General features: G+C 44.4%; 1 protein-coding gene across 4 annotated transcripts in view; it reads right to left on the bottom strand.

Moving 5' to 3' along the window:
* Positions 1-19,177, bottom strand: part of LOC106582460 (disintegrin and metalloproteinase domain-containing protein 23) — a 53,404-nt gene that overhangs the window by 29,515 nt on the left and 4,712 nt on the right. For all 4 annotated transcript variants that reach the window (XR_006761235.2, XR_006761236.2, XM_014165597.3 and 1 more), the window contains exons 4-8: positions 6,884-6,947; positions 4,888-4,970; positions 4,480-4,543; positions 539-611; positions 81-148 (exon numbers count right to left, since the gene is read on the bottom strand). Coding sequence is in view for 2 of the 4 variants with exons in the window: in XM_014165597.3 (XP_014021072.3) it covers positions 81-148; positions 539-611; positions 4,480-4,543; positions 4,888-4,970; positions 6,884-6,947 (352 nt within the window). In the remaining 2 variants the exon portion in view is untranslated. The remainder of the gene's footprint in view (positions 1-80; positions 149-538; positions 612-4,479; positions 4,544-4,887; positions 4,971-6,883; positions 6,948-19,177) is intronic.

The following is a 19,177-nucleotide window of genomic DNA, read 5'->3' as shown; positions in this document are numbered from 1 at the left end:
GGTCACAGTAGGGTTAGGGACAGAGTAGGTGGAGTGTTTTACAAAATCCCTTTAAGGGACTGATGAGGTCACAGACTTACAGCCCGCTTTTTCCTACGCTTCAGCCAGGCCATGTCGTCCAGCTCCGAAAGCAGCCGCTCGTCCTTCACTAGAGAAACAGGGGAACACAGAAACACAATAATAAAGGTAGAGAAACACACTGAGGTCTATGGCAGGATACCGATGCCATGCTGGGTTCTGTGGTTATGTGTCAACAGTCCCAACCTGCGTCAAATACACTAAAGTATTAAGTTGAGGTATGCATTAAGTTCATTTACCTTCCACTCTACTGGGCAAACCAAATCAAGCGCAACACAGGTATTTGAAAGTATTTGACATTATGTACTTGACCCAGGTGAGGGGAATCTAATGTCAGCGGTAGTAGGAGAGGTTCCGGAAGGCCAGGTAGACAGGCCATGAGAGTGTTGATGTAAAGTGGTGGAGGGTGGGTGGAGGTTATGCAAGATCCAAGATGGCAGTCAGATGCAGAACACCTTACCCAGTTCCTCTGAGTCACTGTTCCACTGGAGGCTGGGCGTCCTGCGCAGTGAGTGGGGCCGTGCGGCTGTATCCTGTGAGGGAGAAACCATCAACAGGCCGTCAACAGGGGTGTGATGAGGGTGGAGGGAACAGGGAAGAGGGTATCGGAGGGTATTCCCATTCAACTGCATAACAAGGGACACGATCAGGTTTTCACAACTACAGAGTCAACATCAATCAATATTTAAAAATGGAATACGTGACTACGCTAAAAACATTATCATTACATTATTATTATCCTTCCCATTACCATGATCCTTTCCATGATCATTCCATTATCATTAATATTCCCATTATAATGATAATTTCCATTATCACTGTCCTTGCCATTATTATTATCCTTTCCAGTGTCATTATCATTCCATTATCGTTATAATTTCCACCATCATTATCCTTTCCATTATCATTATAATTCCATTATAATGATCATTTCCATTATCACTGTCCTTTCCATTATCATCATGAATGGGATATAGTGTTCTGGGCTTATGTGACTTTAGAAAAAGATCAATGAGAGATTAGTGTGGTAAAACCGTTTCTATACATACAGCACTTTTGTTTTCTAGCCACTGTGCTTTCTACATCTCCACTGCTTGCTGTTTGGTGGTTTTAGGCTGGGTTTCTGTACAGCACTTTGTGACATCAGCTGATGTAAGAAGGGCTTTATAAATACATTTGATTGATTGATATTATCATATGTCCTTCATTATAGTACACCATGGACTTCCTTCAAAAACAAGATTGCCCTTGACAATGAAGTATGTCAACTTTCACTAGATAACCTAATGTGCCTTTACAGTAAAAAGGAGGCTTTAATAATGGTAAAAGGAGGCTTTAGTAATGGTAAAAGGAGGCTTTAGTAATGGTAAAAGGAGGCTTTAGTAAGGTTAAAAGGAGGCTTTAGTAACGGTAAAAGGAGGCTTTAGTAATGTTAAAAGGAGGCTTTAGTAACGGTAAAAGGAGGCTTTAGTAACAGTAAAAGGAGGCTTTAGTAATGGTAAAAGGAGACTTTAGTAACGGTAAAAGGAGGCTTTAGTAACGGTAAAAGGAGGCTTTAGTAATGGTAAAAGGAGGCTTTAGTAACGGTAAAAGGAGGCTTTAGTAAGGTTAAAAGGAGGCTTTAGTAACGGTAAAAGGAGGCTTTAGTAATGGTAAAAGGAGGCTTTAGTAACAGTAAAAGGAGGCTTTAGTAATGGTAAAAGGAGGCTTTAGTAATGGTAAAAGGAGGCTTTAGTAATGGTAAAAGGAGGCTTTAGTAACGGTAAAAGGAGGCTTTAGTAATGGTAAAAGGAGGCTTTAGTAACAGTAAAAGGAGGCTTTAGTAACGGTAAAAGGAGGCTTTAGTAACGGTAAAAGGAGGCTTTAGTAATGGTAAAAGGAGGCTTTAGTAATGTTAAAAGGAGGCTTTAGTAACGGTAAAAGGAGGCTTTAGTAACGGTAAAAGGAGGCTTTAGTAAGGTTAAAAGGAGGCTTTAGTAACGGTAAAAGGAGGCTTTAGTAATGTTAAAAGGAGGCTTTAGTAACGGTAAAAGGAGGCTTTAGTAACAGTAAAAGGAGGCTTTAGTAATGGTAAAAGGAGGCTTTAGTAACGGTAAAAGGAGGCTTTAGTAACGGTAAAAGGAGGCTTTAGTAATGGTAAAAGGAGGCTTTAGTAACGGTAAAAGGAGGCTTTAGTAAGGTTAAAAGGAGGCTTTAGTAACGGTAAAAGGAGGCTTTAGTAATGGTAAAAGGAGGCTTTAGTAACAGTAAAAGGAGGCTTTAGTAATGGTAAAAGGAGGCTTTAGTAATGGTAAAAGGAGGCTTTAGTAATGGTAAAAGGAGGCTTTAGTAACGGTAAAAGGAGGCTTTAGTAATGGTAAAAGGAGGCTTTAGTAACAGTAAAAGGAGGCTTTAGTAATGGTAAAAGGAGGCTTTAGTAATGGTAAAAGGAGGCTTTAGTAATGGTAAAAGGAGGCTTTAGTAATGTTAAAAGGAGGCTTTAGTAACGGTAAAAGGAGGCTTTAGTAACGGTAAAAGGAGGCTTTAGTAACGGTAAAAGGAGGCTTTAGTAAGGTTAAAAGGAGGCTTTAGTAATGGTAAAAGTAGGCATTTAGTAACGGTAAAAGGAGGCTTTAGTAATGGTAAAAGGAGGCTTTAGTAACGGTAAAAGGAGGCTTTAGTAAGGTTAAAAGGAGGCTTTAGTAACAGTAAAAGGAGGCTTTAGTAATGGTAAAAGGAGGCTTTAGTAACGGTAAAAGGAGGCTTTAGTAAGGTTAAAAGGAGGCTTTAGTAATGGTAAAAGGAGGCTTTAGTAACAGTAAAAGGAGGCTTTAGTAATGTTAAAAGTAGGCATTTAGTAACAGTAAAAGGAGGCTTTAGTAATGGTAAAAGGAGGCTTTAGTAACGGTAAAAGGAGGCTTTAGTAATGGTAAAAGGAGGCTTTAGTAACGGTAAAAGGAGGCTTTAGTAACAGTAAAAGGAGGCTTTAGTAACGGTAAAAGGAGGCTTTAGTAATGGTAAAAGGAGGCTTTAGTAACAGTAAAAGGAGGCTTTAGTAACAGTAAAAGGAGGCTTTAGTAATGGTAAAAGGAGGCTTTAGTAATGGTAAAAGGAGGCTTTAGTAATGGTAAAAGGAGGCTTTAGTAATGTTAAAAGGAGGCTTTAGTAACGGTAAAAGGAGGCTTTAGTAACGGTAAAAGGAGGCTTTAGTAACGGTAAAAGGAGGCTTTAGTAAGGTTAAAAGGAGGCTTTAGTAATGGTAAAAGTAGGCATTTAGTAACGGTAAAAGGAGGCTTTAGTAAGGTTAAAAGGAGGCTTTAGTAATGGTAAAAGGAGGCTTTAGTAACGGTAAAAGGAGGCTTTAGTAAGGTTAAAAGGAGGCTTTAGTAAGGTTAAAAGGAGGCTTTAGTAACAGTAAAAGGAGGCTTTAGTAATGGTAAAAGGAGGCTTTAGTAACGGTAAAAGGAGGCTTTAGTAAGGTTAAAAGGAGGCTTTAGTAATGGTAAAAGGAGGCTTTAGTAACAGTAAAAGGAGGCTTTAGTAATGTTAAAAGTAGGCATTTAGTAACAGTAAAAGGAGGCTTTAGTAATGGTAAAAGGAGGCTTTAGTAACGGTAAAAGGAGGCTTTAGTAATGGTAAAAGGAGGCTTTAGTAACGGTAAAAGGAGGCTTTAGTAACAGTAAAAGGAGGCTTTAGTAATGGTAAAAGGAGGCTTTAGTAACAGTAAAAGGAGGCTTTAGTAAGGTTAAAAGTAGGCATTTAGTAACAGTAAAAGGAGGCTTTAGTAATGGTAAAAGGAGGCTTTAGTAACAGTAAAAGGAGGCTTTAGTAACAGTAAAAGGAGGCTTTAGTAACAGTAAAAGGAGGCTTTAGTAACGGTAAAAGGAGGCTTTAGTAACAGTAAAAGGAGGCTTTAGTAATGGTAAAAGGAGGCTTTAGTAATGGTAAAAGGAGGCTTTAGTAACGGTAAAAGGAGGCTTTAGTAACGGTAAAAGGAGGCTTTAGTAATGGTAAAAGGAGGCTTTAGTAATGTTAAAACGAGGCTTTAGTAACGGTAAAAGGAGGCTTTAGTAACGGTAAAAGGAGGCTTTAGTAAGGTTAAAAGGAGGCTTTAGTAATGTTAAAAGGAGGCTTTAGTAATGGTAAAAGGAGGCTTTAGTAAGGTTAAAAGGAGGCTTTAGTAATGTTAAAAGGAGGCTTTAGTAATGGTAAAAGGAGGCTTTAGTAATGTTAAAAGGAGGCTTTAGTAACAGTAAAAGGAGGCTTTAGTAACGGTAAAAGGAGGCTTTAGTAACGGTAAAAGGAGGCTTTAGTAAGGTTAAAAGTGGCAAAAGCGATCCTAGCAGTAGCACAAGTAGATGTAGAACAATGTTATTTGTGTAGCAAAGATTGTTAAAAACATAAATGGAAGGAAGAACTTACAATTGTGTGAGTCTGTTGCAAAGGCTCCATTATATAGAGATAGAGTCCATCGTCAAACATTCCGCTGTCAGGCAAAGGCAGGTGGAACGAGAGGCAAAGAGAAGACAGGTGGAACGAGAGGCAAAGAGAAGACAGGGGGAACGAGAGGCAAAGTGAAGAGAGAGGACAGGGGGAACGAGAGGCAAAGTGAAGAGAGAAGACAGGGGGAACGAGAGGCAAAGTGAAGAGAGAAGACAGGGGGAACGAGAGGCAAAGTGAAGAGAGAAGACAGGGGGAACGAGAGGCAAAGAGAAGAGAGAAGACAGTCAATACTGAGTCAATAGCAGCTGTAGAGAGCACAGATGAATCTCCACACATATTCCAGGCACGGATTATCATATATAAAACTGCTGCTGTTCCTTCACTTACTGCAGCCCATTGCAGGTAGACAAGGCCACGTGGGAATCATCTTTCCCCCTCACCTGGCCGTGGTAGTAACAGTGCTCACCACCCTGAGGGAACACAGAAACAACACTGAAACAACACTGAAACAACACTTAAACAACACTTCACATCACAGCAACCTACTGTGGAGAACAGGGGGGCATGATGATTAGAACACCTACACATACTAATCCATCTATACAATCTGGAATATACTTCAGATTAAGTACCTTTGTGTATTTGCTGCAATATTGCAACTGTGTTGTAATACTGTTAATTCAGTTGGGAGGACTATACTTTTCTCCAATACAGTACATCTTCTGCAGCCTGGTTTACGCAATCAGCCCACATTTAGAAATAATACATTTCTGGAGTGTGGGTTGTGTTTGTGGGCCTCAAACTAGACTGTTCTCTTCATACCTCAATGGTTCATCTCTCTCTCTCTCTCTCTCTCTCTCTCTCTCTCTGTCTCTCTCTCTGTCTCTCTCTCTCTCTCTCTCTCTCTCTGTCTTTCTCTCTCACTCTCTCTCTCTCTCTCTCTCTCTCTTTCTCTCTGTCTCTCTCTCTCTGTCTCTCTCTCTGTCTCTCTCTCTCTCACTCTCTCTTCTCTCTCTCTCTCTCTCTCCCACCATCCCACGCTGCATAGCTACTGCAGAGCGCCAGTCTCTCCCTTCCCTGTCACGTGATCTGGGTTGCAGGAGAGGCAGGAGGCTGCAGGGGAGCGGAGTGGAGCCATGCTGAGTCAGCTAGCTCCACTGTGCCCAGCCCTCAGCCCCTGAGCCCCTCAGCCCAGCCCACAGCCCCTCAGCCTAGCCCTCAGCCCCTAAACCCATCAGCCCATCTGCCCCTCAGCCCGTCAGCTCATCAGCCCTTCAGTCCCTCAGACATCAGCTCCTCAGTCCCTCAGCCCTTAGACATCAGCCCCTCAGCCCCTCAGCCCATCAGCAGTTCTTTTTCTCTCTCCCTTTCTCTCTCTCTGGCTCTCGCTCTCTCTCCACCATCCCTCTCTCTCTCTCTTTCTCGACCATCCATCCTTCCTCTCCCCCATCTATCCCTCCCTCCCTCTCTCTTTCTCCCGTCTCTCTCTCCCCTAGCTCTCCCTCACTCTCTTTCTTCATCATTAAAACAGAAACAACACTTACACAACATCAGGATGAATCATATTTGAACATCAGGATGAATCAGATATGAACATCAGAATGAATCATATTTGAACATCAGAATGAATCATATTTGAACATCAGGATGAATCAGATATGAACATCAGGATGAATCATATTTGAACATCAGAATGAATCATATTTGAACATCAGGATGAATCAGATATGAACATCAGGATGAATCAGATTTGAACATCAGGATGAATCAGATTTGAACATCAGGATGAATCAGATTTGAACATCAGGATGAATCATATTTGAACATCAGGATGAATCAGATTTGAACATCAGGATGAATCATATTTTGAACATCAGGATGAATCATATTTGAACATCAGGATGAATCAGATTTTGAACATCAGGATGAATCATATTTGAACATCAGGACGAATCAGATTTGAACTGATGATGCAAACTGGCACCACATACTGTATTTGATGAAGTTAGGTAATGGTAATCAATAAGAGCTGTATTAGGACAGATCAAGACCAAGTGGATAAATAATATCACAGTAGAAATATAAAAGTACCTCTCTGTACTATACGTGGCCAACGGCCATATTATTTATTTGAATGTCTGTGAACTGCAGAGGTCCTGTCGACATGGTACAACTGACAAGTCTTTAAGCGTTTTGCTACATATTACTTTAACTATCCACTTGTACTTTGATTGGCCCTAATCAGCCACCGTAAAACAAACCAATCCATCCTTTACCAGCTGTAGGCCCTGTATCTTCCACTGGGAACCAATTAGGCTCCGCCTGAAAAAAGGTAAATGAAAACAGGTACCCAAACAGAGTGTTTTCTGCCTGGAGATGTTACCTTTGATAGAACAGGTTTACCCTCCTCATAGTGGATCTCCACATAATCCGACGACAACAAGTCACTGGGAAGTAGAAAGAGAAGGGTACATGGGTTAGTATCTGTTGTGATGACCTGCAGCCCTAACCGTCTGGCTGTGGTCTGATCTAGAACCGTGACTCAGTTTTCCTTGTGGCTTTCATGAACAACATTCAACAATCATCACAAACCTTAGGTAATCTTATTCAAACCCAACAGTCAAATACACCCAAGTCAACCTAAATACACCCACCCACATCATCTCACAGTTAAAGGTAGCATAAACGTTGCATTCTGTGCAGCTATAGGAAGACTAGGTAAGATTCTGCATCAGAATGTAATATGCTGCATCAGCAGGTAAGATGCTGCATCAGCGGGTAAGATGCTGCATCAGCGGGTAAGATGCTGCATCAGTAAGCAAGATGCTGCATCAGCAGGTAAGATGCTGCATCAGCGGGTAAGATGCTGCATCAGTATGCAAGATGCTGCATCAGCAGGTAAGATGCTGCATCTGCAGGTAAGATGCTGCATCAGCGGGTAAGATGCTGCATCAGTGGGTAAGATGCTGCATCAGTATGCAAGATGCTGCATCAGCAGGTAAGATGCTGCATCAGCAGGTAAGATGCTGCATCAGTATGCAAGATGCTGCATCAGCAGGTAAGATGCTGCATCAGCAGGTAAGATGCTGCATCAGCGGGTAAGATGCTGCATCAGTATGCAAGATGCTGCATCAGCAGGTAAGATGCTGCATCAGCAGGTAAGATGCTGCATCAGTATGCAAGATGCTGCATCAGTATGTAAGATGCTGCATCAGCAGGTAAGATGCTGCATAGCAGGTAAGATGCTGCATCAGTATGCAAGATGCTGCATCAGCAGGTAAGATGCTGCATCTGCAGGCAAGATGCTGCACCAGCGGGTAAGATGCTGCATCAGTGGGTAAGATGCTGCATCAGTATGCAAGATGCTGCATCAGTAGGTAAGATGCTGCATCAGTATGTAAGATGCTGCATCAGTATGTAAGATGCTGCATCAGCGGGTAAAATGCTGCATCAGCAGGTAAAATGCTGCATCAGCAGGTAAGATGCTGCATCAGCAGGTAAGATGCTGCATCAGTAGGTAAGATGCTGCATCAGCGGGTTAGATGCTGCATCAGCGGGTTAGATGCTGCATCAACGGGTAAGATGCTGCATCAGCAGGTAAGATGCTGCATCAGCGGATTAGATGCTGCATCAGCAGGTAAGATGTTGCATCAGCAGGTAAGATGCTGCATCAGCAGGTTAGATGCTGCATCAGCGGGTTAGATGTTGCATCAGCAGGTAAGATGCTGCATCAGCGGGTTAGATGCTGCATCAGCGGGTTAGATGCTGCATCAGCGGGTTAGATGCTGCATCAGCGGGTTAGATGTTGCATCAGCAGGTTAGATGCTGCATCAGCAGGTTAGATGCTGCATCAGCGGGTTAGATGTTGCATCAGCAGGTAAGATGCTGCATCAGCAGGTTAGATGTTGCATCAGCGGGTAAGATGCTGCATCAGCGGGTTAGATGTTGCATCAGCAGGTAAGATGCTGCATCAGCGGGTTAGATGTTGCATCAGCAGGTAAGATGCTGCATCAGCGGGTTAGATGCTGCATCAGCGGAAGAGATGCTGCATCAGCGGGTTAGATGTTGCATCAGCGGGTTAGATGCTGCATCAGCAGGTTAGATGTTGCATCAGCAGGTAAGATGCTGCATCAGCGGGTTAGATGTTGCATCAGCAGGTAAGATGCTGCATCAGCGGGTTAGATGCTGCATCAGCAGAAGAGATGCTGCATCAGCGGGTTAGATGTTGCATCAGCGGGTTAGATGCTGCATCAGCAGGTAAGATGTTGCATCAGCGGGTTAGATGTTGCATCAGCAGGTAAGATGCTGCATCAGCGGGTTAGATGCTGCATCAGCGGAAGAGATGCTGCATCAGCGGGTTAGATGTTGCATCAGCGGGTTAGATGCTGCATCAGCAGGTTAGATGTTGCATCAGCGGGTTAGATGCTGCATCAGCAGGTAAGATGCTGCATCAGCAGGTTAGATGCATCAGATCCTTTTTGTGGAGCTGCAGGTGGTAAAGACTGTACCAATAATACCTTATAAGAATGATACTGTAGGTATAACACAGTAAGGTACATGCTCTGAAACCGTTTGAAAGTCAGTCAACACACAGTGGTGACAGCCAGCGTACAAAATGGGATCCAGTGGTGACAGCCAGCGTACAAAATGGGATCCAGTGGTGACAGCCAGCGTACAAAATGGGATCCAGAATCCATCACAAAGCTGTCATGTACAGAGCCAACAAGTGAAGTGCTCGTTGGAGTTCAAAACAATGTCAAATCTATTCTAACCTTTGAAAAACATTTAAAGCAAGAAAATATCTAAAACAATGCTTCACTATTTCACAAATGCATTGATCAGAAATAAAATCCATGACAAGCAAAAAAACATAGAAAGAACATCAGCGACTGGCATGATATTGATATAAGTAACCCAGCAAAACATATCCCCTTTCAACATGGTGTCAATGAAGCATGACATGATACATGATTGTTTGAGGCCTTTGGTTCACCTTGAGCCCCACTGTCCTCCAGGCTGTTCCCACCGTCTGACTCAGCAAGCCATGCCACACCACACAGTTACACACAGTCAATATGTTAGCTGACCACTGACTTCAAGAGACTGCCATTTCTGCCACAACGGCACTTTTCAAGGTAACCTTGTAGATCTAATTGAACACTCCCTCCCACCCCCGGACATACAGCACCTTTTGCTGCAGATAAGTAAGAAACAAAAGATTAAGCAATGTCTTTCAAAATGTGTGTGTGTCTGACATGTTTTGAGTGATGCTCAGCGAGTGGGCAGGAAGTCCTGTACACAGTTAGGTGTAGAGAGAGAGAGAGAGAGAAAGAGAGAGAGAGAGAGAGAGAGAGCAGAGGGAAAGGGAGAGAGAGCGAGAGAGAGCAGAGGGAAAGGGAGAGAGAGAGAGAGCAGAGGGAAAGGGAGAGAGAGAGAGAGAGAGAGAGAGAAAGGGATGGAGAGAGAGAGTGTCAAAGCACCAGTGAAGGGCTATTTTTAGCTTGATGGATGAGACAGGGAGAGAGAGAGAGAGCGAGAGAGAGAGAAAGAGAAAGAGAGAGAGCGAGAGAGAGAAAGAGAGAGAGAGATGGAGAGAAAGTGAGAGAGAGAGAGAGAACGAGAGAGAGAGATGGAGAGAAAGTGAGAGAGAGAGAGAGAGGGAGAGAGAGAGAGATGGAGAGAAAGTGAGAGAGAGAGAGAGAGAAAGAGGGGGGGGGGAGTGCAGCATTGCAGAGTCTGGTGGGCTGGATCAGTGGAATGCAAAGATGTGTGTGTGTGTGTGGTGTGTGTGTGTGTGTGTGTGTGTGTGTGTGTGTGTGTGTGTGTGTGTAAGTGAGTGAGTGGAGTTTGTGGAGAAGGGAGGCCGGAGGAAGTACATGTCGCAGTGCAATGCAATGTGCAGTCAGTGTGCACGAGTGTTTATGTGTGTGTGGCTAAAGAGGAGGGAGTCCTTCCCTGAGGTCTTTGAGTCCACAGGAGACTGACAATGCAGTGTTAGAAGAGAGGGGGAGACCAGCAACTGCAGGAGGTTCTGGGGCCTGGCGCCGGACCAGTTCCAGCCCAAATTCACTGACACGCGATGCTGTCATTGCTATGTCTCTGACACATGGAAATAATCAGCTCTGCTCAGAATTGAATAGTGATGCTATGGGAGAGGGAGGACAAGACATACTGTTCTGTATCCAAGATCCAGACACACTGAATGAGTGAAGCAGTCCCAGATCAATGCTTATTAAAACAGAGGTATTATGAGCCCAATAAATACTCAATCTACAATACATTAAACCATCTGCATATAGGGGTTCTATGAAAACTATATTGGATAAATCCATTTGAATTCAATTACTTTTTAACAGCATCCCTTTTGATTTAAACCAAACTTTCTATAAATGTTTTCAAGTGATGGAAGGAAACATCGATAAAGTTACATATCGGGATAGTATTTTTGACGATATGTTGTATAGTTTTGACAATATCGCAACATTATTTTTGTGCTAGTAGGCTGGAACCACACTGAATTTTTCCTTCATAGTTTGTACTGGGGACAATAAAAGGCCACTAGAAAATGCGCAGTTTTGTCACAGAACACAATGCCACAGATGTCTCAAATTTTGAGGGAGCGTGCAAATGACATGCTGACTGCAGGAAAGTCCACCAGAGCTGTTGCCAGAGAATGTAATGCTTATTTCTTTACCATAAGCTGCCTCCAACGTCATTTTAGAAAATTTGGCAGTACGCCCAACCGGCCTCAACCACATGTAACCATGCCAGCCTATGACCTCAACATCTGGCTTCTTAACTTGCAGGATCGTCTGAGACCAGCCACATGGACAGCTGATGAAACTGTGTTTTTGCACAACCGAAGAATTTCTGCACAAACTGTCAGAAACCGTCTCAGGGAAGCTCATCCGTGTGCTCGTCGTCCTCACCAGGGTCTTGACCTGACTTCAGTTCGCCGTCGTAACCAACTTAATTGGGAAAATGCTCACCTTCGATGGCCACTGGCACCCTGGAGAAGTGTGCTCTTCACGGATGAATCCCGGTTTCAACTGTACCGGGCAGATGGCGTTGTGTGGGCGAACGGTTTTCTGATGTCAACGTTGTGAACAGAGTGTCCCATGGTGACGGTGGGGTTATGGTATGGGCAGGCATAAGCTATGGACAACGAACACGATTGCATTTTATCAATGGCAATTTGAATGCACAGAGATACTATGATGAGATCCTGAGGCCTATTGTCGTGCCATTCATCCGCCACCATCACCTCATGTTTCAGCATGATAATGCACAGCCCCATGTCGCAAGGATCTGTACACAATTCCTGGAAGCTGAAAATGTCACCCATTGAACATGTCACCCATTGAGCAAGTTTTGGATGCTCAGCATGTTCCAGTTCCCGCCAATATCCATCAACTTCGCACAGCCATTGAAGAGGAGTGGGACAACATTCTACAGGCCACAATCAACAGCCTGATCAACTCTAAGTGAAGGAGATGTGTCGCGCTGCATGAGGCAAATAGTGGTCACACCAGATACTGACTGGTTTTCTGATTCACACCCCTACATTTTTTAAGGTATATGTGACCAGCAGATGCATATCTGTATTCCCAGTCATGTGAAATCCATAGATTAGGGCCTAATGAATTTATTTCAATTGACTGATTTCCTTATATGAACTGTAACTCAGTAAAATCTTTGAAATTGTTTAATGTTGTGTTTATATTTTTGTTCAGTGCAAATAGGGAGCCAATTTGTTTTCAGCACTTTTATTTCCTTGTCTGGACAAAATTTGTTTTTCTCATGGCTCTCTCTTGTCCCTCTGCAGCAGACATAGTCAGCAATATGTATTGAACATCGAATCGCAATAAAATCACAGTATTGAAAGCCTCCCAAGTGGTGCAGTGGTCTAAGGCACTGCATCACAGTGCTTGAGGTCTCACTACAGTAGCCAGGTTTGATTCCAGGCTGTGTCACAATGGGCTGTGACTGGGAGTCCCATAGGGCGGCGCACAATTGGCCCAGTGTCGTAAAGCTGGGGGGGCTTTACTTGGCTCATTGTGTTCTAGTGACTCCTGCTGATCAAGGGTTGGTCTGAGGAGCTATTTAGGGTTGCAGCTAGCCTAGCTGCTAGCTAGCTCCATATCAAGCTATTACACAACGTGCCTACCACTTTGAAGATGCAAAATATTTTTTACTGTGAAACAAACAAGAAATAAGACAAAAAACAGAAATCTTGAGCGTGCATAACTATTCACCCCCCCCCCCCCCCAAAGTCAATACTTTGTAGAGCCACCTTTTGCAGCAATTACAGCTGCAAGTATTTTGGGGTATGTCTCTATAAGCTTGGCACATCTAGCCACTGGGATTTTAGCCCATTCTTCAAGGCAAAACTGCTCCAGCTCCTTCAAGTTGGATGGGTTCCACTGGTGTATAGCAATCTCTAAGTCATTCCACAGATTCTCAATTGGATTGAGGTCTGGGCTTTGACTAGGCCATTCCAAGACACTTAAATGTTTCCCCTTAAACCACTCGACTATTGCTTTAGCAGTATTCTTAGGGTCATTGTCCTGCTGGAAGGTAAACCTCCGTCCCAGTCTCAAATCTCTAGAAGACTGAAACAGGTTTCGTTCCAGGAATTTCCCTGTATTTAGCGCCATACATCGTTTCTTCAATTCTGACCAGTTTCCCAGTCCCTGCCGATTAAAAACATCCCCACAGCATGATGCTGCCACCACCATGCTTCACTGTGGAGATGGTGTTCTCGGGGTGATGGGAGGTGTTGGGTTTGCACCAGACATAGTGTTTTCCTTGATGGCCAAAAAGCTCAATTTTAGTCATATCTGACCAGAGTCCCTTCTTCCATATGTTTGGGGAGTCTCCCACACGCCTTTTGGCGAACAGTGTTAGCTAGCTAGCTACTTAGTTGTCTTTGTCATAGCTTGATAATTGTGTAGTCTAGTAATTACCGAGGTTAGCTAGCCAGCCATTGAGGTCAGCTAGCCAGCTATTTCCGTCCCCTGCGACGCCATTTTTCCTAACCCAGCCAACTATTACCGACGAGCAGCATTGTAGAAACTAAATACATTACAAGGACGTCTTGATTAGTGTTATGTTAGCTAGCTAGCTACAAAGTTGCTTTGTATCATGACAAGGGGTAGTACTGAAACTATCGAGGTTACCTAGCCAGCTACACGTTCAAAGTCAACAACGCAGCCACTGCTAGCTAGCCTACTCCACCAGCCAGCAGTACTGTATCATTTTCGTCATTTTAGTCAATAAGATTTTTGCAACGTAAGCTTAACTTTCTGAACATTCGAGACGTGTAGTCCACTTGTCATTCCAATCTCCTTTGCATTAGCGTAGCCTCTTCTGTAGCTTGTCTACTATGTGTCTGTCTATCCCTGTTCTCTCCCCTCTGCACAGGCCATACAAACGCTCCACACCGCGTAGCCGCTCCCAAGTGGACATTCTCTCTTTCTCCCCTGACCCATCTGTCTATCTCCTCATTTGAATTCCATGCTGTCACAGTTACCAGCCCTTTCAAGCTTAACATCCTTATCATTTATCGCCCTCCAGGTTCCCTGGGAGAGTTCATCAATGAGCTTGACGCCTTGATAAGTTCCTTTCCTGAGGATGGCTCACCTCTCACAGTTCTGGGTGACTTTAACCTCCCCACGTCTACCTTTGACTCATTCCTCTCTGCCTCCTTCTTTCCACTCCTCTCCTCTTTTGACCTCACCCTCTCACCTTCCCCCCCTACTCACAAGGCAGGCAATACGCTTGACCTCATCTTTACTAGATGCTGTTCTTCCACTAATCTCATTGCAACTCCCCTCCATGTCTCTGACCACTACCTTGTATCCTTTTCCCTCTCGCTCTCATCCAACACTTCTCACTCTGCCCCTACTCGGATGGTATTGCGCCGTCCCAACCTTCGCTCTCTCTCTCCCGCTACTCTCTCCTCTTCCATCCTATCATCTCTTCCCTCTGCTCAAACCTTCTCCAACATATCTCCTGATTCTGCCTCCTCAACCCTCCTCTCCTCCCTCTCTGCATCCTTTGATTTCCTCTGTCCCCTATCCTCCAGGCCGGCTCGGTCCTCCCCTCCTGCTCCGTGGCTCGACGACTCACTGCGAGCTCACAGAACAGGGCTCCGGGCAGCCGAGCGGAAATGGAGGAAAACTCGCCTCCCTGCGGACCTGGCATCCTTTCACTCCCTCCTCTCTACATTTTCCTCTTCTGTCTCTGCTGCTAAAGCCACTTTCTACCACTCTAAACTCCAAGCATCTGCCTCTAACCCTAGGAAGCTCTTTGCTACCTTCTCCTCCCTCCTGAATCCTCCTCCCCCTCCCCCCCCCCCTCCTCCCTCTCTGCGGATGACTTCGTCAACCATTTTGAAAAGAAGGTTGACGACATCCGATCCTCGTTTGCTAAGTCAAACGACACCGCTGGTCCTGCTCACACTGCCCTACCCTGTGATTTGACCTCTTTCTCCCCTCTCTCTCCAGATGAAATCTCGTGTCTTGTGACGGCCGGCCGCCCAACAACCTGCCCACTTGACCCTATCCCCTCCTCTCTTCTCCAGACCATTTCCGGAGACCTTCTCCCCTACCTCACCTCGCTCGTCAACTCATCCTTGACCGCTGGCTACGTCCCTTCCGTCTTCAAGAGAGCGAGAGTTGCACCCCTTCTGAAAAAACCTACACTCGATCCCTCCGATGTCAACAACTACAGACCAGTATCCCTTCTTTCCTTTCTCTCCAAAACTCTTGAACGTGCCGTCCTTGGCCAGCTCTCTTGCTATCTCTCTCAGAATGACCTTCTTGATCCTAATCAGTCAGGTTTCAAGACTGGGCATTCAACTGAGACTGCTCTTCTCTGTGTCACGGAGGCTCTCCGCACTGCTAAAGCTAACTCTCTCTCCTCTGCTCTCATCCTCCTAGACCTATCTGCTGCCTTTGATACTGTGAACCATCAGATCCTCCTCTCCACCCTCTCCGACCTGGGCATCTCCGGCGCGGCCCACACTTGGATTGCGTCCTACCTGACAGGTCGCTCCTACCAGGTGGCGTGGCGAGAATCTGTCTCCGCACCACGTGCTCTCACCACTGGTGTCCCCCAGGGCTCTGTTCTAGGCCCTCTCCTATTCTCGCTATACACCAAGTCACTTGGCTCTGTCATATCCTCACATGGTCTCTCATATCATTGCTATGCAGATGACACACACACAATTAATCTTCTCCTTTCCCCCTTCTGACAACCAGGTGGCGAATCGCATCTCTGCATGTCTGGCAGACATATCAGTGTGGATGACGGATCACCACCTCAAGCTGAACCTCGGCAAGACGGAGCTGCTCTTCCTCCCGGGGAAGGACTGCCCGTTCCATGATCTCGCCATCACGGTTGACAACTCCCTTGTGTCCTCCTCCCAGAGTGCTAAGAGCCTCGGCGTGACCCTGGACAACACCCTGTCGTTCTCCACTAACATCAAGGCGGTGACCCGATCCTGTAGGTTCATGCTCTACAACATTCGCAGAGTACGACCCTGCCTCACACAGGAAGCGGCGCAGGTCCTAATCCAGGCACTTGTCATCTCCCGTCTGGATTACTGCAACTCGTTGTTGGCTGGGCTCCCTGCTTGTGCCATTAAACCCCTACAACTCATACAGAACGCCGCAGCCCATCTGGTGTTCAACCTTCCCAAGTTCTCTCACGTCACCCCGCTCCTCCGCTCTCTCCACTGGCTTCCAGTCGAAGCTCGCATCCGCTACAAGACCATGGTGCTTGCCTATGGAGCTGTGAGGGGAACGGCACCACCGTACCTTCAGGCTCTGATCAGGCCCTACACCCAAACAAGGGCACTGCGTTCATCCACCTCTGGCCTGCTCGCCTCACTACCTCTGAGGAAGCACAGTTCCCGCTCAGCCCAGTCAAAACTGTTCGCTGCTCTGGCACCCCAATGGTGGAACAAGCTCCCTCACGACGCCAAGACAGCGGAGTCAATCACCACCTTCCGGAGACACCTGAAACCCCACCTCTTTAAGGAATACCTGGGATAGGATAAAGTAATACTTCTAACCCCCCCTTAAAAGATTTAGATGCACCATTGTAAAGTGGTTGTTCCACTGGATATTATAAGGTGAATGCACCAATTTGTAAGTCGCTCTGGATAAGAGCGTCTGCTAAATGACTTAAATGTAAATGTAAACACTAAACGTGTTTGCTTATTTTTTTCTCTAAGCACTGGCTTTTTTCTGGCCACTCTTCCATAAAGCCCAGGTCTGTGGAGTGTACGGCTTAAAGTAGTAATATGGACAGATACTCCAATCTCCGCTGTGGAGCTTTGCAGCTCCTTCAGGGTTATCTTTGGTCTCTTTGTTGCTTCTCTGATTAATGCCCTCCTTGCCTGGTCCGTGAGTTTTGGTGGGTGGCCCTCTCTTGGCAGGTTTGTTGTGGTGCCATATTCTTAAAAAAAAATTATAATGGATTTAATGGTGCTCCGTGGGATGTTCTAAGTCTCTGATATTTTTTATAACCCAACCCTGATATGTACTACTCCACAACTTGCTTAGTGGTGACCTGTGACCTGTTTGGAGAGCTCCTTGGTCTTCATGGTGCCGCTTGCTTGGTGGTGCCCCTTGCTTAGTGGTGTTGCAGACTCTGGAGCCTTTCAGAACATGTGTATATATACTGAGATCATGTGACAGATCATGTGACACTTAGATTGCACACAGGTGGACTTTATTTAACTAATTATGTGACTTCTGAAGGTAATTGGTTACACCAGATCTTATTTAGGGGATTCATAGCAAAGGGGGTGAATACATATGCATGCACCACATTTCTGTTTTTTATTTTGGGGAATTTCTTGAAACAAGTAAAAAAAAATGTCCTTTCACTTCACCAATTTGGACTATTTTGTGTATGTCCATTACATGAAATCAAAATACAAATCCATTTAAATTACAAGTTGTAATGCAACAAAATATGAAAAACACCAAGGGGGTGAATACTTTTGCAAGGCACTGTATAACTTCCTTAACGAGGACTATCCTGAAGCTGTGCGTCAGAAGAGGAAAGAACTGATCCCAGCCATGAAAGCTGCCAGAGCGTGTGGGGACATGGCTTACATCCGATATGACAGGCTCATTGTCCACCCTCCCTCCTAGAAGCCTGGAGGGGATGAGAGAGCCAAGCCTATGGGTTCGTATCTTCAACCCCGCAGCGAACACACACACACACACACACACACACACACACACACACACACACACACACACACACACACACACACACACACACACACACACACACACACACACACACACACACACACATTGATTAATGGACTGCTGAATGTATATTTTTGTCTCTTGCTTTGTTTGCTCTTTTTAGTGTTATGTCTATCTCTGATAAGCCCCCCAGGAAAGGGCTGAAAATAGCCCATATTAATATATGTAGCCTTAGAAATAAGGTTCATGAAATCAATTACTTGCTAGCATCAGATAACATTAATATATTAGCAATTTCTGAGACTCACTTAAATAATTAATTTGATGATACAGCAGTAGCAAAAAAAGGATATAACATCTATAGAAGAGACAGAAATGCTTATGGGGGAAGTGTTGCTATATATATTCAGAGCCATATCCCTGTAATGCTTAGAGAAGATCTTATGTCAAGTGTTATTGAAGTGTTGTGGTTGCAGGTTCATTTGGCACATCTAAAGCCTTTTTTTGGGGATGTTTCTATAGGCCACCAAGTGCGAACAGTCAGTCTCTAAATTATATTTGTGAAATGCTTGAAAATGTATGCTATGTTAACAGAGAGGTCTACTTTCTTGGGGAGTTGAATGTTGACTGGTTTTCATCAAGCTGTCTGCTCAAGAGGAAGCTTCTCACTGTAACCAGTGCCTGTAATCTGGTTCAGGTTATTAATCAATCTACCAGGGTGTTTACAATCACTACAGGAACAAGATCATCCACATGTATCGATCACATTTTTACTAATACTGTAGAACTTTGTTCTAAAGCTGGATCACAATATAGTGGCTATATCCGGGAAAGCCAAAGTTCAAACAGCTGGGACTAAAATAGTGTATAAGAGATCATACAAAATATTTTGCTGTGACTGTTAAGTGGATGATGTAAAAAATATTTGTTGGTCTGATGTGATTAATGAGGATCATCCAGATGCTGCACTTTATGAATTTATGAAATTCCTTCTTCCAATTATTGATAAACATGCACCTGTTATGAAACTGACTATTAGAACTGTTGAGGCTCCATGGATTGATGAGGAATTGAAAAACTGTATGGTTGAAAGAGTTGGAGGAAAAGAGGTGCCTAATAAGTCTGGCTGCACATCTTACTTCAAATTGAGAAATGATGTGATTAAACTCAACAAAATGAAGAATAAACTGTATTATGAAGCCAAGATCAATGACATAAAGAATGATGGAAAAATACTTTGGAGTACTTTAAATGAAATTATGTGCAGAAAGACATTTTTCATGGATCATGTCCACATCATCCGAAAGTATCTAAAATTGACTGTGAAGCTCAACGTCATGCACCAAAAATGCTAATATATCAGTAGCATGACTTGAATGGGATTTGTGCGACAAATGCTTACAGGGAAAGAAACCACTATCCCTTTAAGAATAACAAACTCCATT

The sequence above is a fragment of the Salmo salar genome, chromosome 21 (assembly GCF_965601325.2).
Source record: "Salmo salar chromosome 21, fSalSal1, whole genome shotgun sequence".
Taxonomy (NCBI): domain Eukaryota; kingdom Metazoa; phylum Chordata; class Actinopteri; order Salmoniformes; family Salmonidae; genus Salmo; species Salmo salar.
The sequence above is the reverse complement of the archived record's forward strand: the minus strand, read 5'-3'. Positions and strand labels throughout refer to the sequence as shown.